The following is a 22510-nucleotide window of genomic DNA, read 5'->3' on the forward strand; positions in this document are numbered from 1 at the left end:
ATAAACTAAATAATAGCATATGGATGTGCCAAATGAGACGGTGGAGAGAGTCGATCTCCGGCGGTCGTTGGTGGACACGGAGAAGAAATCTCCGTTGGAGGTTGGGCTCGAGAGCGTGTCGTGTATATTTAGGAGCGTGCATAGAGTTAAAACTACTTTTCCGGTTGGCACTTCCGGCGATACTCATTTATTTATTCAACAGCGGAATGGGTATTTCCGCTCGTATCTTCGCCGGACGTCTCGGCAGTAACCAACTCGCTGCCGCGTCCATCGGGAATAGCAGCTTCAGTCTCGTATATACCCTCATGGTACGCTTAGAGTCACTTTACATATGTGTGGAGACTAGAAACATAACTGATATTGATTGTTTTGTTTGACGTTAATTAATGGTTTGTATTCTTAGTGAGGTATGGAACAAGTTTAAGAACTAAGACAGTAATTGGTTAAACTAGTTAGAGTAAATTATTAGGTGGGAAAATGTTCTCACCAGTCAAGAGAAACACATGTTGGAGAGATTTTTCTGCTTATTTTATAGAAATGATTCTTAAAAAAACCAAATTAAAATTAAAAAAAAAATCACTATGGGATGATAAAAAAAAACATCCTCCAACTAGGACCTTCTACTTTGGACTCCTTCATTCCTTTATAGTTTTTTTTTTGTTACTGGTGGACAACTAGTGTATTAAAAATCTACCTATATACATATATCATCTAATTAGTTATTAAAAGATTTAAAACTATAACCGCCGGTAATAATAAAAATGAAATCAACAACTCATATACTCTTAAAGATCGAAACTTATGTTATGAAGTCAGCAGCTCCTACTTCCATTAACACAGAAAACCCCAAACAATCTCACCAAAACCACTATGGTTAACAGATTTTGTGTAAAAAGAAAATTAAAATTTTGGAGTACGAAAGAGAATAATCCTTCACTTTTCAATTCATAACATTTATAAAGGTATGAAGTATGAACACATGATTTTTTTTCTTTTTCACTTTTGATATATATGTCCTACACTTGTGACGTCAAATGAAATATATATAATTTTGGTTTTTAAAAAAAAAACAGTTGGGTATGGGTAGTGCGGTCGAGACACTATGTGGACAAGCGTATGGTGCCCATCGGTACGATATGCTTGGGATCTATCTACAAAGAGCAACAATAGTTCTCGCTATAGTTGGCTTACCTATGACAGTACTATACACCTTCTCGTACCCGATTCTTCTCCTCTTAGGCGAACCCAAATCAGTGTCGTACATGGGATCTTTGTACATCGCGGGACTCATCATGGACTCCTCATCCAAGCGCGTACATCTCAGCTGCCGCACTCCTCATCCAGATATCATTGACGTGGGTCACCGTTTATGTAATGAACATGGGCCTTATGGGTATTGCTTATGTTCTTACTATCTCTTGGTGGTTCATAGTTGGGGCTCAGACGGTTTACATTACATCTAGCCTAAGGTTTAGAGACACGTGGACTGGTTTTAGTTGTAGATCGTTCCATGGTCTTTGGAGATTCTCCAAACTGTCCGCTGGCTCCGCTGTAATGATCTGTTTGGAAATGTGGTATTCACAAATTCTTGTACTTCTCGCCGGTTTGCTCAAAGACCCTGCACTCTCTCTAGATTCTCTATCCATCTGGTAAGTCCATTAGTTAATTACATTTTCAATTTTTTGGTCTGAGCCCTTTGACTAATTTTTTTCTCTTTTGTAGTATGTCAATTTCAGCAGTGTCATTCATGGTCTCCGTCGGGTTCAATGCGGCTGTAAGGTTAGTAATAGTTTTATTACTTAAATTAACTCTAGATTTTCAACCAAATTTATATTTTTAAAAACATTACTGAAATTAAATTATAAAAAAAAAATGAAACTATGACATGGACAGTGTACGAACAAGTAATGAGCTTGGAGCAGGAAATCCAAAATCGGTGTTGTTCTCTACATGGACCGCGACTTTTGCTTCCTTCGTGTTCTCTGTCGTGGAGGCCCTCGCCGTGATATGGTCACGTGATTACGTTAGCTACATTTTCACGTCGGACGTTGAGGTAGCTAAGGCCGTCTCTGACCTCTGTCCATTTCTCGCCGTCACCATCATTCTCAACGGAATCCAACCTGTATACAGAATAGTTCACGCAATTATTTAGCTACAACAGGAGAAAAACGGCGTATATTAATTATTAAGCAAATCGGGCATAACAAATTTAGGTTCGGTATTGTTTGTAGGAGTGGCAGTGGGATGTGGATGGCAGACATACGTGGCCGTGAACGTTGGTTGTTACTATTTTGTTGGTATTCCTATTGGTTGGATAAAATTTAGTTATCATGAATTATAATGCAACAGTTATCTAGTATATCAATGTAGCTTGGTTTTACAGTTTATTAACCTTTTTTTTACCTACTTTGATGTAAAATTTTGGTCTGGTTTGATTCAAATTGTGTCCAGTAAATTTAGCCCAGTTCACTAGAAACACAATAAATCCCAACTTGTACATTTGTGATGGCAATCGGGGATCGCCTGTTGTTCTGTTAGACCTAATAGACAAACGCGAGTTAATTATAAGAGTGATTGTCAGATATAATTAATGATCGTACGAACTAAATAAATTACAATGTAAAACTTGTAATAGTCAACTTCCCTACGCAAGCAAAGATAAAATTAGTCAACGATATAGGAATTAAAATGCTTCGTAAAGCATTAAAGCATCACCGACCTTTAATTACTAATCTTAAGGAAGAGGTTCAATGGATTGATGTTCACAATCGTACACATCTCTTTAGTTTTTGGTCAACACAATCGTACACCTTAGTCCACTAATTCAGACAACCATTTTCCCTTTTCCGCATTGCGAAAAGCTAATGTCGTTAATATGTCAGACACTAATTTCTAAAATATATAACCAACATGTATACTTTTACCAACATGTATACTAATTTCTAAAATATAAGTCACATATAGATAGATTCCACTCCCTTGACCAATAAAACAACATCATTTGATTCACACAAACATATACACAACACAGTGTAAGTGCTTTTCAATTCTAAACACATGAGTATATGATGTAGTCATTAATATCTTTATGTTTCTAGCTCTAGAACAAATTTTGTCTTTTGTGTAGTAGTCTGGTAGACGTGACGTCTGAGGTGTTGTTATGCTATGATATGTTTGCTGGACTTCCACTCAACAAACCTAGTTTGAAAAGTGCTTGCGTAACAAAAAAAAAACCTATGTTATGTCAAACAATTACCCAAATTAATTATTTTATGCGTTCCATATACATACCCCATATCATTATATATAAATCACCGGAAACTTTATTTCTACCGGTGGTTTTATGGGTTATTTATTTACCAGTGGTTCATAATATGAACTTCATATGACCTTAGTTTAGGACATCAAGATTCTAATTCAAATTCAAAGATGATAAGATGTGAATCCCGATCCCTGGTACAATTCTTCGGTGAATGATAAAACTCACACGGTTCATATGTATATATAGTTAACACCATTGCTAAGTGCTAACATAGATCTAGATACGAGTATTAATTTATTCAATGTATGACAAGAAATTAAAACAAAATAATTCCTTTTCTAAACATGAAGAGCGAAGAGAGGTTGAAGGTCGGAGACGTCTCGAGGAGGAGAGGAACAGAAGAAATAACGTCTAAGAGATTTGAGAAAACGTGGCATAAGATCACCATGCTTGTTCGCCATTACACAACTCTTCCTTAGCTTCCTCAGCTTCTTCCCTATCTTCATTCTTATCCCGACCACTCTAAACGACGATATTTTGATAGTAATAGTATTTCTCTTCTGTTGATGTCTTAATGTCTCTGTATCGGCTCGTTGGAGAATCTTGTGGATCAGAAACTGAGCTCTCCTGTGAATTATCTCATTAGGATCTTCTTTCTCGATCTTTGTGTATTGGTTTGGAATCTTCATCATTGCCATTTATTTTTATTTTTTGGAGCTAAATTTTTCGTGGGGTGAGTAAGTTTAGTTAATAGAATGAGGATCATCGTACATTATATTTATAGGTAGTTAGGCATATGTGGGGGATTTTATATTGTTTGATCATATAAGCATCACATGTGTGGACTATCCAATATTATTCCTGGTGGTTCACGAACATTAACTAGTAGGTAATTAAGTAACTCGACGAAAACAAAAAATTATAAATTTGATATACTAAGAGATTTAACAATACAAGATTTTAATGAATAGTGTTAATTTTTATTAAGTAAAAATTTGGTTAATAAATTATTAATAATAATAAAGTTAACTAATAGCAATGTGATATGTTAAATTAGGTGTCTAACATTTTCTAGTTTTTGACTTTGTTCCCTATACATATTGTTTCCTCTTATCACTTCACAAAATTCTTGTACTCCCAAATCTGAAGTCTTCCAAAGAATCATTAAGCTGGCGCGCTCTGTTCGTACAGTTTTTCGCATTTAGTAACCTATGTAACGTTTTTCCTTCCAATTGGCTCGTTTGAGCTGATCGTATACTTTGTTGACAAAAAAAAATAAATAGAACTCAGGGAATATAAAAAACCAAAACACTTCTAATCAAGAGAGGAGATCACAAATTACAATCGGCATTGGTTGTAGCCTCCTTCTTTGGCGTCTTTGCAGCTTCAAGATAAGAAACTAAAATACAAAAAAAAAACACACTGAAATATCAAAAATTGTATTTAACATCCATCAATGGAGGCTATAGCTTTGTCAAGAGTGAAGAACACACACCTGCAAAACAAACAAACTAAAATTTCAGTTCAAGGACTTACTCGGCTCATGTAATGTTGAATAACATGTGGACTATCCATTAACACGGCTCATATTGTTTGACCATATGAGCATAACATGTCGACTATCCATTATTCCTGGTGGTTCACGCACATGTATATATAACTAGTAGGTAATTAATCAATTCAACGAAAACACAAAATAATACATTTGATATCTTATTATATAAACCTTAGTTTTCAAAGTTAGTAATTCATATAATCGCGACATATATCAAAGTATATCGATAATATTTTGACATGTGTGATAGAAAATTTTATTTAACAATTATAGAAAAATTAAAAAATCCTAAAATTATAAAGATTACAACTAATATTTTAAAAAAGTATATTAAACCAAAAGTAATCTATTATATCACTAATTCTATTAGAAAATTTATATATTAAATTACTAATTTCAATAAGAAAATATGTGCAATTAATAAGGAAAATATTTACAATTTAATTATAGGTATTATATATTATAATCATATAGTAAAAAGAACTTTATACAGAAAAGTGATTGAAGTATAAAAAAGTTTAATGTATTAAAATTAGTGATTAACATAATATAAGAAAAATAAAATAATCAAAATAAGAAATTAATATAATTTTTTTAAGTTTTTCAATCGGTTAATGATTTGATAGCGTATTCAATATTATGTTATTATATAAACATTGGTTTTCAAAGTTAGTAACTCATGTGATCGCGACACATGTCAATTTTAAAAATTAAAGATTTTGTCATGTGTTATACAAAAACTTTGTTTTAACGTATGTGTAAATTATAAGAAACAAAAAATTTAAACAATTTAATAAATATAAAAAGATATTTCATATATGTATATAAAAATAATACTAGTTCTAATTATAAATTACTAATTATATAAGAAAAAGAATTAAAAAAATTATACAATTAATTACTATAATACCATAATTAAATAAATTATACTGTCAATTATTAATCCTAAAAGAAAAAAGATTGTAGATACTCACTTTACATAAACAAATATTTTTTTTTTCATAATAACGTCTTTAAATTTTTGAGTAATTTATGATAATGTTAGTATAGTTTTATTTAAAATTAGTTGGACAAGTAGTAAAACTATTAAGTATGAGATTACAAAATATGAAAAAAATATATTTGATATTTTGTTACTTTTCAAATATGAGATAAAATTAGTTTTCAGTTTTTTTTCTTTGAGAATTATGTTTATTAATTTTTATTTTTCTTAAAATATTCAGTAAGATATAAATTTGATACAATGCACATTTTGTTTTATATGAAATTGTAAATGTCACTCATTGGGATTGAGTGCATATAATTAAAATCTAATTTATTACCATGTAATATACAAAGAAACTGTATTGCAAGATGTAGTGTATAAACTCTAAGTCTGGTTTTTTTAAAAATCAAATGAAATAAAATTAATATTTTGAATACAACTTAAAATTTCACATGTTTTTCTTATATCAACGTATTAAAGCGGGCCTAATCTAGTATTAAGAGATTTGACAATACAAGATTTTAATAATTATATTGTTAATTTTTATTAAGTGGAAATTTGGTTAATAATAGAATTAACTAATAGCAATGTGATATGTTAAGGGTCTGACTGGTTCAAACGCAATGTTTGCGGTTGCGCTTGCGGGAGATTGTGGTTTCAAGCGTTATTAAGCGTTTTGAATGACTGGTTTAACGTTTTAAAATGGATGCGTTTGCTGGAGTTTTACGACTGGTTGACCAAGGGTTGCAATAGCAATTAAAAAATAATAAATGTAATATTAATTATATAAATATTTCAAAACACCAAAAACTTTATTAAACTTGATTTATAATTAAAAATCATTAAAAAATACTAACCTAATTATTCAAAAATAAATAAATTTCATATTGAAACACTTATTACTTTATGCATTTGGCTTTTCACCCAAAATTTAATCAAGTAATGTGATAAATGACAAAACATGTGCTTTAAATTATAGATCTCTCTGCTAAATCTCACACACTCAATAAGTTCCTCACATTGAATTACAAGGCCAAGGTAAATTAATTATGAAAGAGTTGAGAAAAGTCATTAGTGATTTGTTATAGTATGTTCACAAATAATCTTATTTTCTTAAACTTTTGATGAAATGTTATATTTATTTAGATTTTTTTTAATGTATGTGCGATGTGCCAATAGTTTTACATCACGTTTTCTGGATTTTTGTTAATTGAAATCTTATTTTCTTATAATTGTTTATTTTCTAATATCCTCAATCATATTTGTAATTAATTTTCCGGGTACAATGGTTATGTTGAAGATATAAGAAAAAAATATTTTAGTATTTTTTGAATTTTTTTTTTGTTTAAAAAAAAAAATCAACCGCAATCGCCCGCAACTACAAATGCTTGCGGGAAGCAGCTTTTGGAATTCAGTGGTTTCGAGTGGCTGGGAATGACTAAAAGCGGTTTGTGTGATTGGCACCAATCATTAGCAACTGCTACCACACACAAACACAGCATTTGTGGGAAGTAGCGGGAGAACCAATCAACACTTAAATTAGGTGTCTAACATTTTCTAGTTTTTGACTTTGTTCCCTATACAAACAATTGCTTCACCTAATCACTTCACAAAAATTTTATAATCCAAATCTGAAGTCTTCCAAAGAATCATTAACCCAATTCTAAAGATATTGTAGACTACATTCCAAATATTTATCGTATGTACTATATTCACGGAGAATCTCCTACCATGGGTGCATCTAATTCTCGTCGTAGCTTGTCACCGCTCCACGCAAAGGTAGAGGCCCTTACCTGGGCAATGAGGTGTATGATTGGTGCTGATAACGAGAAAGTCGTCTTTCTCAGAGACTGTTCTGATTTGGTGAAGATGGTGTTTTCGCCTTCCGAGTGGCCTGCTTTCAAGACATATCTGGACGCTATTGATGAAGATAAGGGTGAATTCCTTTCATTCTCTCTCGTTCAGGTACCAAGATCACAGAATGGTAGAGCGGACAAACTGGCGCGTCGTGATAGAATGGAGTCGCTTCCAATCACCTTTGTGAATAACTTCCCGTCTAATTGGCTCGTTTGAGTCAATCTTGTAATCTGTTCGCAAAAAAAAAAAGTACTATATTCATTAAGGTTATAGTTTTCAACAATCAACATTCATATAATTTTTTTAATGGATAAATAAATACATTTTTTTTTGAATTTTATTGTTTACTATACTTTTTCTTTTCGTCTATTGTTTACTATACAACATTATTTTTTTATATTAAAATTAGTTGAAGTAGCTTCTTTATATATTTATCTTATGTAGTATATTCATTAAGGTTATAGTTTTCATTTCAACAATCAACATTCATATAAATTTTTAATGGATAAATAAATACATTTTTTGATATTTTTAACTATACAAAATAATTATTTTTTTTGTATGAAAATAAGTTGAAATAGCTTCTTTATTTATTTATTTTTTTTTTGGATTTTTGGAAGAAAACCAAAAATTGAATAAGGTTGATAAAAAAAAAATTGGAAAAGTTATGAAATTAAAAAAACCTTCACTGCCTTCTTCTTTGCTCAGCGCCGTACCGCCTTGTCTCTCTCAAACTCGCTTACCCTATCAAGCCATTCCTCGCAGGTTAGCTTCTTCGACCAATACTGCTTTGACCTTCCCTTCTGGGTTCGTTTCTATACCTTAAAGTTTCTGCCTTTATTCTAAGGTACAGAGATTTATAAACCCCTAGTTGTTTCTGTTCAATGTAGAAGCTTTTAACCTAGATTAGTCAGGACTTGTTCAGGATTTAGTCAGAGTATCGTAGTTTTCACAGCCTTGGAACCCGTCTCGAGTGTTTATGATTCATGCATGTTCCTTACTCGCTAGGTTCTGATGAATCAGTTTCATGGTTTTAAATTTTAGTGTGGTGTTGAGCTAATTCGAAGATTAAATCTCTGTTTTAAACTTTGTTTGTGGGTCTATATGATCCAATTTATGTTTTGCTTGGGGTTCTGGGAATAAACGATAACAGTTTGATTGGATCAGCCTTCAATTGGATCCTGAATTTGCCAGGCAGGTGCAAAACTGATGAAACTATACAAAATGACATTCCTTTTGTTTAATCCCTGTAATAGTTGGTTGTTTTTTTCGAAAGGCTGAGTGAACTGATATCAATGAAAGCATCAGATCTTTGTTTTGAAGAATTGGCCTTAAGCTTTTATTCCTTATAGTACCTCAGTCTCTGTGAAAAGATTGTTTTTGGGATGTTGTTAACTGGTTTGTTTCTGCTCGATCTAATTTTGGAGGTTTATGATATTTTTTTTGGCTCAGGGTAAGGGTTTCATCATTTACATTCGTTAATTCAAAGCTTGTAACATTAAGAAACCGCCCTGTTAATTTGCACATATACTGTTCTATGGCTGGTACTGATAAACGCCGCTCTTGCCACCACGACGAAAGCCCTACAAAACCAAACAAGAAGAAGAAGGGAGGCCGTAATCCAGAGAAGAATCTCCTTATCAATCTTCATTCCTGTTCCAAGTCCAAGAACCTCTCAGCTGCGTTGGCTCTATACGATGCAGCTATCACTTCAGGTGACATCCGCCTCAGCCAGCAACACTTCCAAAGCCTTCTTTACCTCTGCTCTGCGTCCATTAGTGACCCGTCTCTTCAAACCCTTGCCATCGACCGTGGCTTCCAAATTTTTGATCGTATGGTTAGTTCCGGGGTAAGTCCTAATGAGTCCTGCGTCACTGCAGTGGCACGACTAGCTGCTGCCAAAGGTGACGGTGATTATGCTTTCAAGCTTGTCAAAGACATTGTTGCTGTTGGCGGTGTATCTGTCCCTCGTCTTAGAACTTATTCTCCAGCTTTGCTCTGTTTCTGTGAGATTATGGAGGCTGAAAAGGGTTATGAAGTGGAAGACCACATGGATGCTTCAGGTATTGTGTTGGAGGAGGCAGAGATCTCGGCTTTGCTGAAGGTAAGCGCTGCAACGGGCAGAGAAAAGAAGGTTTATAAGTATTTGCATAAATTAAGAGAATGTGTTGGCTGCGTTAGTGAAGAAACTTCAAAAATTATTGAGGAATGGTTCTGTGGAGAGAAAGCTAGTGAGGTTTGTGATAATGGGATTGGTTCTGATATTGAGCTGCTTAGAGCCTCTGTTTTGAAGAATGGGGGTGGGTGGCATGGTCTTGGATGGGTTGGGGAAGGTAAATGGATTGTGAAGAAAGGTAGTGTTAGTCCAACCGGGAAATGCTTGAGCTGTGACGAACATTTGGATTGTGTAGATACAAATGAGTTAGAGACTGAAAATTTTGTGGATTCTTTGGTGGCTTTGGCTGTGGAGAGGAAGGCGAAGATGAATTCATGTGAGCCAATGGCGGACTTCAGCGAGTTTCAGGTTAGAGAGAAATAATTACACTGCTCTTTTTTTGTTTCTGCATTGCTGTTTAAACGCTGCATACACGTTTAGCATGAATCAATATCAACTAGGAATCATATTTAACTTCTGTATAGTTCCAAATGTGATTTGTTAAAGCTTTATAACAGGCACTATCTAGAAAGAATAGTGAATGCTCCAATGTAGCTTATGTTTTTTTAGATCTCCTTGGATGTAATGTAGGCATATCTTTTATTCCTGGTGGAGCTCTAAAAAGTTCAGTACTTTAATCAAGCATGTTGATTATTACAGTATCTATTTATCATTCAAATGCCAACCATTTTTTAACTATTTAACAGGAGTGGCTTGAAAAGCATGGAAATTACGAAGCTATAGTAGATGGAGCAAATATTGGGCTCTACCAACAAAATTTTGCAGATGGTGGTTTCAGTCTACCACAGGTTCTCATTGTTTTTTCTTTCTTTCCCTTTTTTAATGCATACATGCCTACGAATTACTAACACAATTGCACATGGTGCAAGAAGAGCAGCTTGAAGCTGTAGTGAAGGAGCTTTACAGTCAAAGTGGTAACAAAAAGCAGCCGCTAGTTCTGTTGCACAAGAAACGGGTCAATGCGCTTTTAGATAACCCGAATCACCGGAATTTGGTGGAAGAGTGGATTAATAACAATGTCCTATACGCGACTCCACCAGGTTCCAATGATGATTGGTATGAACTGACTTAATCTCCTTTTATAATCCCACTACATGGTTTTGGTTTGGTTACTCAATAATTGGTTTCTTTTTATGATATTTTGATTTCAGGTATTGGCTCTATGCTGCTGCTAAACTCAAGTGTTTACTTGTGACTAATGATGAGATGAGAGATCACATTTTTGAATTATTAAGTAACAGTTTTTTCCAAAAATGGAAAGAAAGACATCAAGTTCGGTTTACCTTTGTGAAAGGTTCTCTCAAGCTTGAAATGCCTCCTCCCTTTTCAGTTGTGATTCAGGTTTTTCACAATCTTATTTCAAATATGTGTCTTCTGTTTAGTCTTTTTTTTTGTGTTGAATCAATACCTGAATCAATGTTTTTTTTTCTTGGGATATAAATTCAGGAATCGGAGAAAGGATCATGGCACGTTCCAATAACTTGCCTAAACAATGAGGAATCTTTGAGAAGTTGGATTTGCATTACAAGAGAGAGTGTATAGATTGATTCACTCTATTTGTCCAAGTCATCATCATTTCACCAATTTTCCACCGTAAGATGTTAGAAATCAGAGCTGTTTTAGTTTTAGAACTCAAACCAGTTTGATTTTTGGTGTAAGAAAGAATGTTTTACAAGGTTTTTGATCTTCTTTAAATAAACATTGGTTTAATAATCAACAGTTCAACACAAGTATAAAAAGAAAACTATTGAAAGTAAATAATGATTGAAGTAATACATCAAATAAAACATTTAAAACTATTGAAAATAAATAACAATGCTACATAATGGACAACCCAAATTTTAGTCAGTTATCCGACTACGACTAAATTATGATATTCCGTATTATTCCCAAAGCAAGGAAAAATTGTATTTTGTTTAGTAAAATCATGAAACGACAGTTGAATCAAATATTTCTGGTCGTCCCAAAACTTTTAGCACTATTTTTTTTATAATTTTCTTTTCATTTATACTAGTAGATATCCCGTGCTTAAAGCACACAGATCAACATTTTTAAAAAAATTATAATATAATAATAAAATTTAATATTATATATTTTTTTTAAAAAAAAATGTTTGTGATAAGATTTATTTTTAATTATTTTGTAAATCTATTAGTCTATTTGAATACTAATTATTTTAGAATATTATAGTATTTTATTTTTGACATATTATTACAGTTTTATATTGTTTGTTTGTTGTATTTGCATCATTATTTTGTGAAATATAAAATAGTAATTTTAATATTATAATTGTGAGCAAATAAAAATTATTAATTTATCATACATTTAAATTTAGTTTTACCAACCGTTCAATGTGGAAATTAAAACACACATTTTTCATAGATTGGGTAATATATCTTGTTTTTAAAAATTTCAAATCACAATATATGCAGAAAAAATTCTGCATTTTATTAACCATAAATATTATATGAAAATTCCAAACAATTTGTAAATAAAATAAAATAAAGATGATAGAAGAATCATAATTTGAAATCTTAACAAAATCTTTGAATTTAGTTATTAAAAATAATTATATTGTATACTTGGATATAAAATCTTAGTTTTTAAAATTCTAATTGGTTTATATTTTTTTTAAAAATATATATTTACTAATTTCTTCCATAATTTATTAGAGGCAGAAAATATTTTTATTTTTATTTTTTTAGATTTTTTAATATTTGATTTGTGAGTGTTTTTTTATTTTTTAGTTAATTATATTTATTTAAATTAATTAATTAAGCTTCATTAAATTTTTCTAATGTCAATTGAATATAATTTTTTACACATTTGAAGTTTAGTTTCATATTTGTACTTCTCAATTAATATAATATGATTATTACCATCGCGTTAATATTGAAAAATTAATTCTTGAATATTATACAAAAATAAATGTCAAAATTAGGAACCAAATTAATGAAAATGAGACTTTTGGTTTTGAATATACATATAAACAAAAATAAAAATAAAAATCTTTAATGCTAATTAACAAAAGCCCATTAAAAGCCTATATTAGGCGGCTGCTAACTTGAAAAGGTACGAAATGAAGAGACGCGAGAGAGAAACTGCAAAACTTGAACAAAGATAGCCGAAGAAGTTTGTTTATAAACAACTCTCTCTCACACTCACATGCTCACGCTTCTGAGTTTTTAAAGAACCATTTCGTGTGGTTTTGTTGCGTCGCGTGGCCGAGAGGTAAACCATTATTTTACCACTTTTTTTCGATTAACATTAGACTAAGTTCTTTTACATATGATAATTTCTAGGTCTTGGTAGTTCTGAATCCACGTTTAATTAGATTCAGGTTTTTTTTTTTGATTATTTTCGATTTGTTTTCTGTAGTTATTCGAAACAAATTATCCTAGTATTCTCTCTTATTTAATCAAATAATAGAGGTTTGATCCGTTTTTTTCTAAGTTTATGGATTTGAAAATCTTCTCTATTTAGACGACACTAGGTTTTGATAAATCTAGGGTAAATATGTTTGTTTTCGAAGGTGGATTAACTTTAATGTGATGAGATTGCTTTTCTATATTATTTTTGAATTGAAACCCTATGCGAGTCACTTGATACTTAGGTTTTTACCATGTACTGCTTTGGTCTTAAAATCAGTTCCGTAATTCAATTTAGTTTTGGTGCTTCTGTATTAACTTCGTTTCAGATCAAAACAACAATTAGATAGCGGCATGGTGAAATCTAGAATGTTTTGTAGATTAGGAATGTAATTATAATCTTCATTTATTGTTTTTGTTAGCAGACTTTATGTTTCTTCTGATTATTTTGTTCACTTTCATTATGACAATATGAAACTTAGCACATTTTTTATGTTTTTTCTTATGCGTTTAATCTATGTAGAAGGATGAATCATCAGAACCAAAACACCATCATCTCACCTCCTCCGGCTGCTAATGACGGCTTGGCGAAGAGAAAAAGAGGTCGTCCCCCCACGAAAGAAATCTCAACTCCAAAACCTAACACTGATTTGGTGGGAAAGGAGGTTTCTGGTGTGATCGAAGGATCCTTTGAGGCAGGCTATCACCTCAACGTTAAGGTTAAAGATAGTGACATCAAACTCAGAGGTCTCGTGTTCATACCGGGCAGAGTTAAACCTGTCACTCCAGAAAACGACGTGGCTCCTCTTGTTAAAATGTATGTAAGAGAAGAGAACAAAAATAACCAAACTGATCAATCTCTTCCTGTTGATCAACCAATGAACGATGCTGCTGTCGTCACTACTACTGACTCGGAGATCAGAGAATATGCTCAAGCTTTGACATTAATGCAACATATGAGCAATGGCACGGTGGAAGAGAAGGAAGCCACGCCTGAGAAAGGCGAAGTGATGGAAGAAGCGGCTAATAGGTTAGTGGAGTTCTTTTCAAATCCAGTGAGGAACTGTGTGACCTCTCAAGCACGGAGTCCTGTCGTGGTTCAGAAAGGTGAGGCTCGTGGATTCGATCTTATGATGGAACCGGTTTCTCAAGGAGAGAAAGTGCCAGAGGAGCTTCAGCTAGAGCTTGGAAACAAGACCTCAACTGTGATAGCAAACTTGTTTGGAGGAGAGAAGAAGAAGGAAGATAGCAACATGGAAGAAGAAGGTACCCCATCAGTGCAGTAGTTAAAACTCTATTCGGTTGTTTATGTGTAACAACAAACCACATTATACTCTGTTGTCATCTTTTTCAGTTCTTTATTTTACAGACCAGAGTTTTTGTCTGTTGTAAAATACAGTTGGTATTTCTGGTTTTGCAAACATTTATATCGCTAGTCCCTTCTTCTATAGCATTGTCCCAACAAACTAACAGAGACAGTTGGCATGTAGTATGATTATATAGAGTATTTGGTAGATTTGAATGTTTAATGTACATAACATACCAGCATAATTAAACAATGTTGGATGATCCAGTTTTATACTCTTAAATTCACTAAAATCAAACTGAGGCTCCGTGTGCCATAACCAAATTATAAACCGTGCCATAAAAGCCTAAAACTGCTATGGATACGACTATTTATCGTGACCGTCCGATGACCAATAACGTAGGCCCGAACGAACTATTAGTCTACAAAAGTTGTTTTATACTTTTTTGATTTTTGTCGGTCACGACCGTTTAACTGCGAAACCAGAGTTTGCGTATCTACTAGAATTCAAATTACCGTACCCAATGCACAATAACTCATCTGAGCTTTTTCTTTTTTCCTCTACCTAAAGATTTTATCTTTCTCTGTTACTATTATACCTTTCTTGCTGCATATTGTGGGATCCCAGGTTTCTTGTTTTACTCAGATCTGACTCTTTTGCGGTTTTAGTTTGAAGAATGGATTTGCATTTGAAGAACTTATTTGGTAGGTTTCAAGATCAATTTGGGACAGGTCCTGGTCTAGGACCTGGATCCGGTGTTTGTCTTATGAAAGTTGAAGGTACATCTTCCAACATTGTTCAATCCATATTTAGAGCTTCAGCTTCTTTATACAGAAGTGAGCCATGGAAGAGGCTCAGACCAGGTCATTTGTTTGGTGTTCGGGTTGGGAAGGACTCAGATTGGTCAGGAAAGAGACAGCCTTTCCAGTGTGTTCAGTTCATAGGAGGGGATGGTGGTGATATAGCGTTCTATATGTATAGGTCCATGAGCTATGCGCTGAAAATGACTGATGATTCATGGGAAATAACTAGAGTTCCTAATGCTGAGGTTTTAAGGGTTACTTATGAGCTTGAATCGTTGATGTTTCCTTCTAACAAGAGGATGGTTAAGTCTTTGTCCTTGGAAGTTTCTGGAACTGATCGGTTTCCGGTCATCGATGTTGCCCGGTGCACTACCTCTGGTGAGCTCCAGTTCAGGAGCCCGACACTCGAAGAGCTTAGGCTTGTGTTTGCAGTAATGAAAGCTCTTTCTTTGGTTCATCCTTTGCTGCTTGAAGAGGAGATGCAAGTCAGGGGATTGCCAAGGATGATAAAGTTTTCGCCTTTTATTGAGACTGTTGATGTTCAGTGGCCACCAGAGATGTTCAAGGGCCATGATTTTGTTGCTGTTACGGTTTCACATCCTCCTGGACAATCATATGAACAGAAGTCCAAGAAAAATGTGATGGCACATGAAGATGAAGCAATGGACTTAGTTTCAGGAATGACGAATTTGCGCGTTGGTAATAATGGTGAAGAAGCAGGTTTAAGCAGGTGCACAATGTGTGAGAAAGCTGTTCATAGAGGTGAGTGTGTTTGTTGTAGCCATTGCCGTGCAACCATCTACTGTGGTTCAGACTGTGAGAAACGGCACTGGCGAGAAATGCACCGGAGTGTTTGTAGTCTCTATGAAGCTATGATGAGTAGAGAAGAAGAGCTCAAGCTAAAGATCTTCACTTTCTCGTGTTATGCTGAAAACACATGTGAATGGCTTGGATCTTTAGGCATCCATAAAAAGGGAATGTGGAGAAGACAATGCAGTTGCTATTCTCACCAACCTTTTGGACTCTTACACTGTTTCTCCTCAGATGCACAATCTGAATCATGGGGAGGGCTAGAGGAAGGAGACTCTCCACAAGATTTACCTATTCAGAATCTGAACAACGGGCGTTCACCAGGTCTAATCCTCATCTCAGATTGGTCAGATTACTATGATTTACGGTGTCTACCACGGTCAAGCCCGGTTGCTGACATTCTCTGTTACCCTTTAACCCTTTACCACATATTAACATCAGTAAGCACCCATTCAAAGAATCTGTTGCTGAAAGGGAAAGAAGTAACTGTCCATTACTTAGGTCCAGAACGAGAACTTGACTGGATCAAAGCCTTTGCAGAGATCAATCACTTGCTTAATGGTTTAGGAACCGTGCAGATCATAATGATCGGACCAGAAGTTCCATCTGACTTATCTGGTACAATAGCAACCACGTCAACGATAAACAGCAGAGTTAAGTTGAGCTTTGTGAAAGGTTTGTACCAAGAAGAGGTAACTTACCTGATTTCACCGGATATCATTGTAGCTTTGAACTGTGACCTTGATGGGTACTCGAGCTGGGCAGGAGCGGTTGAGACGATGAACAATATGGGCATCCCTGGTTTCTTCACTGATAAGACAGAAGAAGCTTGCGGAAATGCAAAGGCAGTTTTGCGTAATGCAGGGCTGAGTACCTCTCATCCGGTTGCTCCTAACCCTTTCCGCTCACCTGTGAGGACTTGCGCAAAGTCCAGCAATCTTCCCTGTTACAGCAACGGCTTTATTCTTGGGGTAAATACATAAAAGACTTGTCTTAATGTTGTAATAAGCGTTCGAATTAAAGACAACTTAGCCATTATAGTGGCAATAGTGTTCACTTCTGTACAAAATCTCATACAATGTGGGATTTTAACCAATCATCCTACTTTGCTTGGAGAGCTAATTGTTTCTTTTTAGACTTTTTGCTTTTCAGCTTTGGAGTAAATACAATACGGCTTTCGTTAATTATACTTTTGGCATCTACATCATCATTTGGAATCTTTGATACTATTGCCTTTGCACCTTTCGAATCTCCTGCAGCTACTAGAACCTGATACATCCTGTGGAACCAAATATAACCAAGAACTCATTATAAAAGCAAAAAGCCACTATTCGAGATACGATTTCTAAGAAAGTTCAAAATCATCTTTTGAATGTACGTAGAGAGATTAAAGAGCGCTTACCTTAAATAGGTGAGGACGTTGTATGGAAGTTCTGCAAATTGGTACTCTTTCCATACCAGTAGAGCGCTCTGCTTATCTTTGGCATTGACACAAGCATGTAGAAGAAAATCTAGACATTTTCTTGAAGGACATAACTCAAGCTCTTCCTTCATAAAGCTCACCAAGTCCACTCCTAGCTTCACATCACTAGACTCTGTTTCCGCTATTGACCTAAACACCTGATATCAACAATAAGATGCCAAGAGTTCAGAAAATAATACACACCAGAATTTTCCAAGATTTCGTTGAGCCTACATATGAGAAATCTCGAGGTTATAATAAATCAGTTGACATGTAAAGTTTGTGAAAACGTATGAGAAAAATAGAATCGGACCTCTTCAAACCAATATTCCACAGCGACATCATCCTTGGACAAGTGGTTTTTGGTCTGCTCTAGCAAATCAAGAATAGAGCTACACAAAAGAGGTTGAATAAATCACAGGATAGTTAACAACGATGGGGTATGCGTGTGAACTAAACAAAGAACACGCAAAATCCACTGTACCTTGTTTTATTGTTGCGAACAGAAAACACGATCGTTTTGAAGAAACTATCAATCCAAAATTTACAATCACGCAGCTCATGAGTGAGTTGAACCAACGTACTCAACTCTGCGTTTGAATCAGAGTTATCCTACAGAAGAAAAAAGTTTTGAGATCATTGCAGTACGTTATGGTATCTCTAATACACTATTAGTCGGCTAAATAATGAGAAAAACTATATGCCTAAAGTACAAACTTGAAACTTACTATAATAGATAGAATAGCTTTTGGCTCTACGGTGCAGCCAGATATCTTCATTTCTTCATAAATACTTAAAGCATCTGTTGTATTTCCATTTGTCGCCAGAGCAGATATAAGCACACTTTTCAGCTCATTGCGATCCTTAGTCGGAACTCCCCGGTCCATGAGCACCTAAAGTAAAAAAAAAAAAGCTTGAGCTCTTACGCTACACTAAATCATGGATATAATTGTTCTAGAAATTTTAAAAGAACATATATTACGCATGCTTACTTGTTTTGCCTTCTCAAACTGTCCGCATGATGCATATGCTTTAATAAGGGACATGTAAACGTGCTTATTAGCTTCAAGTCCTGCTTGCTTCATCTCCTCATAATACTTTAAAATAGCAAAAACAAAAAAAAAAACACAGATTATGTATGTATATCATCTCCATATGAAATTTTCTCTCATACACTAGCAATTTTAAGTATGTATCGACTGACAACACAACAAGAGAGATAGTGTCATTAGGTACCCAATTTCAAGATTAGAAGAAGAAGAAAAGACTTGGACGAGGTAAAATATCAGTAGAATACAGTTTGATTACCTCCGCAATAGCCTCCTCCTCGTCGCAATAGTTTATTAGATAGCTAAAAGTCATGGAATCAGGTTTAACATCAGCTTCTTTCATTTCCTTGAGGACCTTTAAGGCACTGCTCACTTTTTTCTTCAAAACCATACAAAAATGTCAGTAAAAAAACGACTCACATTTTTCAGAGATATGGTCTTAAGCTATACCAAAGACACAGGGAGATGAAACTATCCATCGGTCTAAAATCTGCAAATAATTTTCAGAGATATGGTCTTAAGCTATACCAATTGTTTGTCAACAGCTACCTGCCTATGCGATACACATTTATGCTAAAATAGAAATTTAGACGAGATATGTTTCTTTGCATGTTAAACAATCTTATTATCATGAATATTTCAATATTAATGATTACAGGACGATACTATTACTTGATGAATCTTAACATAAATGAGACAAAGAAAAAATTAAAAAGAGAGCTTAAGATATTACCTCCCGGAAATATCCTGCCAGTATAGGATTGTACATGCTAGAGTTCGGTGCCAAATTAAATTTCTTCAAATTACCAAGCATATTATATGCACCTTCAAACTGCACGGAATCAATAGGTTGAGAGCAAATTGTTCACGACAGGAAGGAACTTAAGCTGATAGAATAAGAAATAAGTTACATCTTTGATTCGTATGCACAAGTTTATCGATCTCCTGAAAGTCTCACTATTTGGCTTCACATTCTTGTTGCTCATTATTGAATAGATTCTTTGCACCTGAAACAGAAAAAATATGATCAAGCACAACTCTGATTTTACATGAGTATGAGACAGACTATGTAGGTAATCTATCAAGAGCATAACAATGACCAGCCAAAATTAGCTGTTTTACTATAACATATAGTGAAGTCAATCAACAAAAAAAAGGACCGTACCAAATTAAACTCAAGAATCTGTTCAATGGCCTGTAACAAAGAGTGCAGGATGTTTGCCGATATTACCAGACCTGCTTCACACATATTTTCAACTATATCAAGAGCAGTGACCACCTACAACACAAAGGAATTATCATGAGTCGAAAAGCCAGGAGAGTAACGGAAATGAAAGTTGAAAATGATAGAAGCGTACAAATACCTCATTTGAGCCACAAAGATAACTAACAAGATTCTCATACGATGTAGATGACGGCACGACATCTAGTTCTTCATGCAACTTGTTAAACTTGAAAATGGTATCATCTACCTTTAGCCACCAAAATACGTAAGAACATGGATGGTTAGGACCCATAGGCTATCTTAAAAAGAAGCTTTAACAACTTAACGCTACTTAAGAGATGTGAGTGACTTCAATCTCAGTTTCTGTAAATGGAGTCTGCAACCATTTCCAAACAATAGTCATGATAAGTTAATTAGTTACTTACTTTAATTTGTAGATTGAAAAATGGCATAGGAGTCAGAACATGAAACCATGTTAGGACCTCACATCATGTAAACAATTGAGAGACACTAATCGATATAACATTTATCATTGTCAGGGAGAAAGAACAATTGCCAATGTATATGTGTTCTACACTAAGTTAAGAAAATAAATACCAAAAGGTGAGAAGAGAGATAACCTTTAGCTAGAAGATCTTAGTGGATCAAGGATTGACGTTACTTTTTTCACAGAAAACTTGGAATCAAAGTGACTTAACACACTCTAGTTATATCTATTTCAATACCAAAAAAAGATCTAGGACGAGATTTGGGTTCCAGAAACATTGTCAATGAACAAAAATCACCATGCTAATGTTAAAATCAGATGCAAAAGAAAGAAAACAAGGAAAATACCAGAGTTACCAATTGCCTCAATAAATTTGCAAGCTTTATATATAACAAGTCCTCACCGTTGAATTTGGGATGCAAGTTGCATAGTTGGATATGAGATTTGAAACTGTCTCCACTCCATCTGAACATATCAAGAAACCATGTAACAATGCTATAATATTAGTTTTTCTCAAATACGGATCGGTCTCTGCAACTATATACTGAAGTATACATCCACCTGTAAAATTCATAATACCCATACAATAAACAGCACCATGTTATTTCGATTGATTTATATCCCACCTTTACCACAGTCTCTTAGGTCCCAAAGTAGCTTCATTGCAACAGACTCAGACACCAATTTTCCAAGGTATTCAAATATGCTTTCCAATGCCTCTGGTGATGATACTTTTGTTATGTCGACAATCTCTAACAGCTTCTGAAGATTTTCCTTACTGTCTTTCTCACACAGTGCCACCAAATAATATTCTGTTTAAAGTACCAAAAAGCCAACTTTCTGAGAGTGGAGCAAATTAAAAACTCAGAGAATTCTAAACGAAATTAATGATACATGTACAGTGTGTACCTTGTAAGGTTGATAAACTTAGCCCACTATCATCAACTGTATTGCAAAGTTTGTGGATCTTCTCTTCATCGTCGACTTGGATCCAAAGAAGCATTTCATAGTAGACAAGTCTCCCACAAGACTCAGGACTTGCCTCCTTAATAAACTCCTTGAGTATCTTGAATTCTTCCACCATTTCCATATCAACCAAGTACTTCAAAAAAGGGCCATAAGTTCCTTCTCTTATAGCGAATCCGAGTTGTCTCATTTCTCTGAGATGTTCAATAGCCATCCCAATCTGATCAAGAGCATACTCTGCATCATTGCTCCTCCTCGCTCGTGATATGCAAAGCTTAGTCATTGCATTGTAGTCTTTCTCACCCGCTTCTTTCCCCATTTTATTCAACACCGCAACCATAGTCTCAGTGCCTAGCTTCCGAACACATCCCTTGGCAAGCCTCTCCATAATCTCTGACTGTTTCTTCTGGTAATTCTCTGTCTGCATCCTACCACGTGAAGCAAGTTTTGGCCTTTGAGACGAACAAATGGTCCTAGACAGGATACTAGAGCTTTCCAACGCGTTCTTCGAACCATTCCTTTCTTGAAGAAGACTAAAATCACTAAATCTAACTGAAAACAATCATCACATTACACATTGCCTCAAAAAGAAGTACCAAATGAAGTGTACAAAACACACATACCATCTAAAGCAGAGGAGACCTGACCAGCAAGTGCCGGTTCAGCAAGATCTACAAACAAGAACCAAATTGGAAAATTAGATTGTTCTGTTCCACTAACAAAGAGACATAAAAGAAGGTTACCTTGACTAGTAATTGACGAATCGTCGGAAGACTTAAGCGTTGAGAGAATCTCCGGCATAAAACTCGTTGACACTGTTCCAACAAAACAGTGGGGTTTCAATAAGAAAGTCACAATTTTTATGAAATGGGCCAATCAGATACAAGCAAGAGATTTATTTACCTAGTCCAGTTTCTGGAATTGGTGAATCTATGGGTTTGGGTTTAGCAGTTTTGGTGGAGTTTCTCATCGCAAGGCGGAACACAGCGCCTAAGCTTTTCTTCGCCTTTAAAACCATTATATCTCTCTTCACATTTACAAAAATCGAAATCAAGACCTAGAAAACGAACTCACAGTCCCGTATCAAGGGTTTAAAGATGATGATGAGATCGGAGAAGATGAATCATAAAACCCGGCCATAAACCCCAGCAATTTCGTGTTCGGAGTGTAGTGGTATTAATGTAATTAAACTATGTAA

General features: G+C 34.5%; 5 protein-coding genes and 1 pseudogene across 6 annotated transcripts; 4 read left to right on the top strand and 2 right to left on the bottom strand.

Annotated features, from left to right (window-relative positions):
• On the top strand, positions 1-2366 carry LOC104722853 (annotated as a pseudogene).
• Positions 3601-3960, bottom strand: LOC104722854. The gene has a single exon (XM_010441102.1). The coding sequence runs from the start codon at positions 3958-3960 to the stop codon at positions 3601-3603; it is 360 nt and encodes a 119-aa protein (XP_010439404.1).
• Positions 8327-11548, top strand: LOC104722855 (proteinaceous RNase P 3). 2 transcript variants are annotated; one of them, XM_010441103.1, is made up of 6 exons: positions 8327-8424; positions 9112-10183; positions 10522-10623; positions 10713-10891; positions 10987-11176; positions 11282-11548. In XM_010441103.1, exons 1-6 carry the CDS (start codon positions 8327-8329, stop codon positions 11375-11377), a joined length of 1737 nt encoding a protein of 578 aa, XP_010439405.1. In that variant the 3' UTR covers positions 11378-11548. The 2 variants fall into 2 exon arrangements, with proteins under 2 accessions (XP_010439405.1, XP_010439407.1); XM_010441105.2 differs by having other exon boundaries at positions 8353-8506.
• LOC104722856 lies at positions 12977-14663 on the top strand. The gene is made up of 2 exons (XM_010441106.2): positions 12977-13066; positions 13727-14663. Exon 2 carries the CDS (start codon positions 13731-13733, stop codon positions 14487-14489), a length of 759 nt encoding a protein of 252 aa, XP_010439408.1. The 5' UTR covers positions 12977-13066; positions 13727-13730; the 3' UTR covers positions 14490-14663.
• Positions 15041-17140, top strand: LOC104722858 (zinc finger MYND domain-containing protein 15-like). The gene has a single exon (XM_010441108.2). The coding sequence runs from the start codon at positions 15187-15189 to the stop codon at positions 17104-17106; it is 1920 nt and encodes a 639-aa protein (XP_010439410.1). The 5' UTR covers positions 15041-15186; the 3' UTR covers positions 17107-17140.
• Positions 17140-22470, bottom strand: LOC104722857 (pentatricopeptide repeat-containing protein At4g21880, mitochondrial). Its single transcript, XM_010441107.2, has 17 exons — positions 22216-22470; positions 22056-22127; positions 21936-21983; positions 21256-21864; positions 20973-21158; positions 20750-20811; positions 19999-20106; positions 19800-19913; positions 19546-19641; positions 19368-19466; positions 18894-19013; positions 18578-18682; positions 18314-18478; positions 18070-18197; positions 17899-17977; positions 17526-17743; positions 17140-17402 (listed from the first exon to the last, which is right to left on the bottom strand). The coding sequence occupies exons 1-17, from the start codon at positions 22328-22330 to the stop codon at positions 17225-17227; spliced, it is 2502 nt and encodes an 833-aa protein (XP_010439409.1). The 5' UTR covers positions 22331-22470; the 3' UTR covers positions 17140-17224.

This window comes from Camelina sativa, chromosome 11 (genome assembly GCF_000633955.1).
Source record: "Camelina sativa cultivar DH55 chromosome 11, Cs, whole genome shotgun sequence".
NCBI lineage: Eukaryota > Viridiplantae > Streptophyta > Magnoliopsida > Brassicales > Brassicaceae > Camelina > Camelina sativa.

What these genes read in the sequence shown, in the direction of transcription:
- LOC104722858 (XM_010441108.2), top strand. Translation starts at nt 15,187, where the DNA reads ATGGATTTGCATTTGAAGAACTTATTTGGTAGGTTTCAAGATCAATTT.
- LOC104722857 (XM_010441107.2), bottom strand. Translation starts at nt 22,330, where the DNA reads ATGGTTTTAAAGGCGAAGAAAAGCTTAGGCGCTGTGTTCCGCCTTGCG. An exon ending in AAGTTTATCAACCTTACAAG is followed by an intron (nt 21,159 to 21,255) that starts GTACACACTGTA and finishes TACTTTAAACAG; the next exon opens with AATATTATTTGGTGGCACTG. An exon ending in AGGAGGAGGCTATTGCGGAG is followed by an intron (nt 18,683 to 18,893) that starts GTAATCAAACTG and finishes GCTATTTTAAAG; the next exon opens with TATTATGAGGAGATGAAGCA.
- LOC104722855 (XM_010441103.1), top strand. Translation starts at nt 8,327, where the DNA reads ATGAAATTAAAAAAACCTTCACTGCCTTCTTCTTTGCTCAGCGCCGTA. An exon ending in GTGGTTTCAGTCTACCACAG is followed by an intron (nt 10,624 to 10,712) that starts GTTCTCATTGTT and finishes CAAGAAGAGCAG; the next exon opens with CTTGAAGCTGTAGTGAAGGA. An exon ending in CCTTTTCAGTTGTGATTCAG is followed by an intron (nt 11,177 to 11,281) that starts GTTTTTCACAAT and finishes ATATAAATTCAG; the next exon opens with GAATCGGAGAAAGGATCATG.
- LOC104722854 (XM_010441102.1), bottom strand. Translation starts at nt 3,960, where the DNA reads ATGGCAATGATGAAGATTCCAAACCAATACACAAAGATCGAGAAAGAA.
- LOC104722856 (XM_010441106.2), top strand. Translation starts at nt 13,731, where the DNA reads ATGAATCATCAGAACCAAAACACCATCATCTCACCTCCTCCGGCTGCT.